General features: G+C 34.8%; 1 protein-coding gene across 1 annotated transcript; it reads left to right on the top strand.

Moving 5' to 3' along the window:
* The first annotated feature begins 1,182 nt into the window (after nucleotides 1-1,182).
* Nucleotides 1,183-4,948, top strand: LOC110033708 (serine/threonine-protein kinase RIPK-like). The gene is made up of 5 exons (XM_020737764.1): nucleotides 1,183-1,638; nucleotides 2,452-2,587; nucleotides 3,298-3,434; nucleotides 3,647-3,770; nucleotides 4,316-4,948. Exons 1-5 carry the CDS (start codon nucleotides 1,303-1,305, stop codon nucleotides 4,840-4,842), a joined length of 1,260 nt encoding a protein of 419 aa, XP_020593423.1. The 5' UTR covers nucleotides 1,183-1,302; the 3' UTR covers nucleotides 4,843-4,948.
* Nucleotides 4,949-5,903: the final 955 nt, after the last annotated feature.

The following is a 5,903-nucleotide window of genomic DNA, read 5'->3' as shown; positions in this document are numbered from 1 at the left end:
TTTTCAAGGCTGACCGATTTTGGCGTATGTTGTCCAAACGATGTTGCGTCCGGGCAACGGCCACGATAAACTTGATCGCGTCATTTTTTTTTCTCTCTCTGCCGCAATCAGAGAACCATTGCCTCTGTCTGGACGCAGCTCTGCATCCCAATAACTAGGTCGCCTTAATTGAATGCTTACAACTCAACTTAAAGTCAATAATACAAACAAATATAGAACATTTATTATAAAAACTAAAACTAGAACACAGCAAAAACATTAAAATTAACTTATTTTATGTAATAAAAATAATAAAAATAATAATAATAATAATAATAATAATAATAATAATAATAAAGCTAGGCCAATATCATTAACATTAAATGGCATAATCCCTTGGTCTGTACAGCAAAAGTTAGCTGTCACTTTCAGGAATGCTTTCTGGGTTTGCACCAGATCAGCATGATGATGGTGGCACGTCTGTTCCATTTAATTATTTATCTACGGTTTACTTCGACGATACTATATAAATCATTTAATATTTCTACATAGAATTTTATCCAACGAATGCCAGAGAACATGTCAGTTTTGTGGATCTGATCAAAAGAAGTAATTATTTGGAACAATTCAAAATCAAATCCATTGCAGGATGATATTCTGCTTTGACAGCTGCTTATGATTTCTTCAGAGCAGAAGCACACAATTATTTTAAAAATATAAAAAAAAATAAAATAGTTCTCTTTATGAACTCTTTCCTCGAATTCAATCAGAAGCCAAGAAGCAACTGTAAAGTTGTTGTAAAAGAAACTATTTTTACATAAGATTGTAACAGAAAGTTGTGGTGATTATTATAATTTTTTTTTTTTGAAAAAGATAAAACCGCTAGCTTTCAAGTAGATCCGGCGACAAAACATAACTTTCAGCTGTAATTTTTTTAAAAAAACAGGCAAAATTACTTGCGACGCCGTATGATTGCCCCAAACTTGAATCAAACTCAGCAGAAGTACAAGGTCAAAAAGTGGCATTTTTTTCGTTTTTTCTTTTTTTGGTAGGTAAGACCTTGACAACGAAAATCTCCTAACTTTTTTGTACTCCCCCAACCTGTCTCTTGCCAACTGCCATAGCAAAAGTCTCTCCTCATCTTCCCATATATATTTAGCTGAGTAGTTGGTGTGCTCTGCACAACACAATTTCCATCTTTACCACACCCCTTCTCCCCTCCTAAGACACCAATCCCCTTCTCCTTCTCCCCTCTCAATCTAAACAACTCTACATGACCACCTATTCCTCATTCCTATCCCTGCATCTGCAAATCCAATTGGCATGTCAGAGAGCTCATGGAGAACTCTCTTCACGGGATGTTGTGGGATGTCAGATAGCTCTCATCACTTTTCAAAGAATTTGGAATCACAGCAAAGCTCTTTCTCTCTAGAAGACCTCTCAGTCTCTCTTGCTGGATCCAACCTCCATGTATTCAGTCTTGCAGAGCTTCAGATGATGACAAAGGGATTCTCTAACAGCAACTTCCTTGGGGGAGGAGGATTCGGTCCTGTGTACAAGGGGTTTGTTGATGAGAGGATAAGGCCTGGCATGGAGGCTCAGGCTGTGGCAGTGAAATTGCTTGATCTTGATGGAGGGCAAGGAGACAGAGAGTGGCTGGTGAGGCTCTTGGTTCTGAATTTTCAAACTTTTAGGTGCCGTTTGGGGAAAATATCTGCGTACGTAATACGCACACAGCTCTGCGTGCGTACTCCATTAACCTTGCAATAACCCAATAATAACCTATGAGTAACATTGAAATAGAACCCACGAAGGTTATTGGAAGGTTATTTGTATTATAGGTCATTGGAATTAATACCTCAATAACCTCCCAATAACCCCCTAATAACCGCGAAACGGAGGTTATTGTGAGGTTATAACGCACGCAGCTCTGTGTGCTATTACGTACGCAAATATTTCCCGTCGTTTGGGATCATTTTTATTTTTATTTTTATTGTTTTTGTTTTGTTTTGTTTAGTTTATATTGTGATTTGAAATAGAATATTTTTGACTAGTTGATTAAAGTTATGGGGAAAACACACTAAACAAATAGTTTCAAAAAAAAAAATAAATAAATAAATAAATGAAGGGAAATTTATATTCATAGCACACATTTCTTTTATATTTACATATCTTATACCTAAACTTTCATATTTATATAGATAGCACTATAATTCCTTAAACCTATAAATAAAAAGTTGTATTTCATATCTACAAAGTGGTAATAGTGCTATTTTTTTATGTGATATTAAATATGTGAGTATTATGTTTGTAAATAGGAAAGTTTGGATGGAGAAATGTAAATACATAAGAATGATGTGATATTATGTAAATATACCAAAAATAAGAATAAGAGTGATCCCAAATTCCACTTAGCTAATCTGTAAAAAACAAGTTTTTTAGCAATTATGATTGTTAATCTATTTGGGGCAGGCTGAAGTGATATTTTTGGGGAAATTGAGGCATCCTCACCTTGTCAAGTTGATTGGTTATTGCTATGAGAATGAGCACAGGCTGCTGGTGTATGAATATATGGCAAAGGGTAACTTAGAGAATCACTTGTTCCAACGTATGTATGATGATCTCCAAAATTACCAGTTAATTTCTTAATTATTATTTGTTTGCATCAATGAGAAGGATGAAAAAAGTTCAGTTACACAGCAATAATATTCCTTAGTCCCAAAACTAAGTTTTTTATAGGTAGGGAGGATATTCATTGTCCTAGAAAGAAGTAGTTTATTAGAAAGTCTCAAAACTAAGTTTTTTATAGGTAGGGAGGATATTCATTGTCCTAGAAAGAAGTAGTTTATTAGAAAGTCTCAAAACTAAGTTTTTTATAGGTAGGGAGGATATTCATTGTCCTAGAAAGATGTAGTTTAGTAGAAAGTCTCAAAATTAAGTTTTTTATAGGTAAGAAGGATATTCATTGTCCTAGAAAGAAATAGTTTAGTAGAAAGTTAGTTTCGGCTCGTAGACTCAGAGTTAAGGAATTTGTTTTGTGTTTCAGACTGTAATAAGATTGTGGAATTTATTCCTGTTGCTTTTTAGTATTTTTTTGGGTGAAAAGATGTTTTTTTTGCAATCATATCTATTAAAATATGGTGATTGCAAGGAAATTTTTGTCTGACTTTTTAAAAAAGATGAATATTTATAATTTACACCATAACTTTTTAAGAAGTTACTTTCCTCATCATAACTTTATAACCATGTTTACAAAAATAAAATAACTTTGCATGCTATTTTATTGTACCAAGATTAATTTTTTATCATTCTGAACAGAGTTATTTGCTTCCTTACCATGGCCAACAAGACTGAAGATTGCAGTGGGAGCTGCTAAGGGTCTGGCTTTCCTGCATGACACTGAGAAGCCAGTAATTTACAGAGATTTTAAAGCTTCTAACATCTTATTAGATTCGGTAACACACCTTTCCTTTCCTAGCTAAGCTAAGAGGACAAATTGCATCAGTAGTAAAAGCCAAATTCACATATTGTTCACTTGAGACTAAGGAATGCTTGAAACAACATCAGAATTCTGAAAAATGAAAGAACATTTATAGCAAAATTCTAATGTAGAAAGATCTCATAAATGGAGAGAAGACCTCTCAGCCTAACCTTCTCCACTTCTCAGGATTACACAGCAAAACTATCAGACTTTGGCCTCGCAAAGAACGGTCCCGAAGGAGACAACACCCATGTTTCAACCAGAGTCATGGGAACACAAGGATACGCCGCACCAGAGTACATCATGACAGGTATAAACTAGGGCTATCAAAATGGCTCATTGTTTGAACACAGACAAAGATATGTGTCTCCAAATACTACTCATCAATTATATATATATATATATTTATATATATATATATTGATGAGTAGTATTTTTAATAAAACTAATTGACTTCAAGGCTGCAAAGATTTATAATCACTTAAAAGTATTAATTTAAAAAAATAGAATAGTTTAATAGATTTCGTACGGGCCTTGTTAATGATGTTTTAATATAAACAATAATTTTTAAAAATTGCCCCAACCCTTAACATCTTATGGCTACATGATTAGGGTTGTCAAAATAACTCTTTGTTCGTGAACAGCTCGTGTTGGGCTCGTTTGCTTCGGTTCGCTAAGCAAACGAGCTGAACACGAACACAATTTCTTGAGCTCGAAATATAAACAAGCCGAACACAAGCTAAGCTTGGGCTCGCTCGTGTTTGGCTTGTTTACACCCCTAGTATAAACTATCACACACTATCTATTTCTAGTGCATTCAATACAATCCTTCTCAAATCATAATCTAATTGTCAGGCCATCTCACAGCAAAGAGTGATGTATACAGTTTTGGAGTTGTGTTGCTAGAGATACTAACTGGAAGAAGATCAGTGGATACAAAGAGGCCCAGCAGAGAACAGAACCTTGTGGAGTGGGCGCGGCCATGCCTGAACGATGCGAGGAAGCTATCACGAATAATGGATCCCAGCCTTGATGGGAATTACTCAACGAAAGCTGCGCTGAAGGCGGCAGCAATGGCTTACCAGTGTTTGAGCCAGAGCCCCAAGACAAGGCCACAAATGTGTGCCACTGTTGAGGTTTTGGAAGCTCTGTTGGACTTGAATGATGGAATGGTAGGCAGCTTTGTGTTCACCGAAAATGGTGGTGTTGATGAAGAAGAGAAGAAAGGAGCAAAGGAAAATGGAAACTGCAACAATGGACAGAGATACAGAAAACAGTCTGGTAAATCTGGAGGCCATTTTGATCTTTCAGTAAACAGAAACTTAGCAAGAAGACAATTTGAGAATGGGATAAAGTTAGTGGAGGATATGAAGCGGAAATAGAGTATTAGAAATTGATCATTTGTATACTTTATTTTTTTGGCTTTTGAAAATTCAAAGATAGGATAAAGTGGAGTGCAATTTTCCAATTATATTAGATGTGAAACAAGTAGAGCTGAAGAATTGAGGATTTCATTGCCATACTTTGAGTTTTATCTTCAAAAAATAGATGGTAATTCAATGATGGATGTCAGTGGGTGGGAAAAAATTTGAGTGCGTAAGACGTACGCAGCGCTGTGTACGTTAGGGTTATACAGAGGGTATTGGGGGATTATATCCTCTGTAACCTCCTCGTAACCTACGTGTAACCTACATGTGCCTTCTAGTAAGTTTCACGCTTCTGTTTTCATATATTTGTAGGTCACAGGTAGGTTACAGGGAGGTTACAGAGGGTATAATGCTGATATACCCCCCAATACCTTCAGTACAACCCTGATGTACGCAAACTTTTCTCTCGTGAATGACTATGGAATTATTTCCTTCCATATATAAATAAAAATAAAATTATGAAAGGAGATTAGCATGAAGAGAATATAAAAAGAAATTACCTTCAAGTGACAACCTGCAAGTAATTTTTCAAATATATGAAAGCATTTTTGCATATGGAAGAAAATAATTGAAGGAGTTACACGGGAGTTAATAGAACTTTTACTATTTATAAAATCATTATATGGCAGTTATCTTGATTTTTTGATTGTATCGGTTTAATTATTTGGGTTTGGTAATTTATTTTAAATACATAGGACATGGTTTTTTTAGTAATAAAAATTTAAAATGTTATGTTATTCAAGATTGAAATGATTTTTTTTTCTTATTTAGATAAATTTAAGTACTTTTGTTATAAATATATAACTTTTAAACATAAAACATAAAATGAACTGCGCATATTAATACCCATCATATATGTTCAACACTCCACATAATTCATCAGGAGTCATGATGTTATGCATCAGTACTCCAATCACAATGCATCACATGTACAGTCCACGAATTAAACTATTTTGATTTTTGCATTCACTGGGGGTCGGACCGTACATGTGATGCATTGTGATTGGAGTCCTGAT

The sequence above is a fragment of the Phalaenopsis equestris genome, unplaced genomic scaffold (assembly GCF_001263595.1).
Source record: "Phalaenopsis equestris unplaced genomic scaffold, ASM126359v1 Scaffold001263, whole genome shotgun sequence".
Lineage (NCBI taxonomy): Eukaryota > Viridiplantae > Streptophyta > Magnoliopsida > Asparagales > Orchidaceae > Phalaenopsis > Phalaenopsis equestris.
The sequence above is the reverse complement of the archived record's forward strand: the minus strand, read 5'-3'. Positions and strand labels throughout refer to the sequence as shown.

Coding starts and splice junctions, on each gene's coding strand:
- LOC110033708 (XM_020737764.1), top strand. CDS start 1,303: ATGTCAGAGAGCTCATGGAGAACTCTCTTCACGGGATGTTGTGGGATG. Junction 1,639..2,451: donor AAGGAGACAGAGAGTGGCTG/GTGAGGCTCTTG, acceptor TATTTGGGGCAG/GCTGAAGTGATATTTTTGGG. Junction 3,771..4,315: donor ACCAGAGTACATCATGACAG/GTATAAACTAGG, acceptor TCTAATTGTCAG/GCCATCTCACAGCAAAGAGT.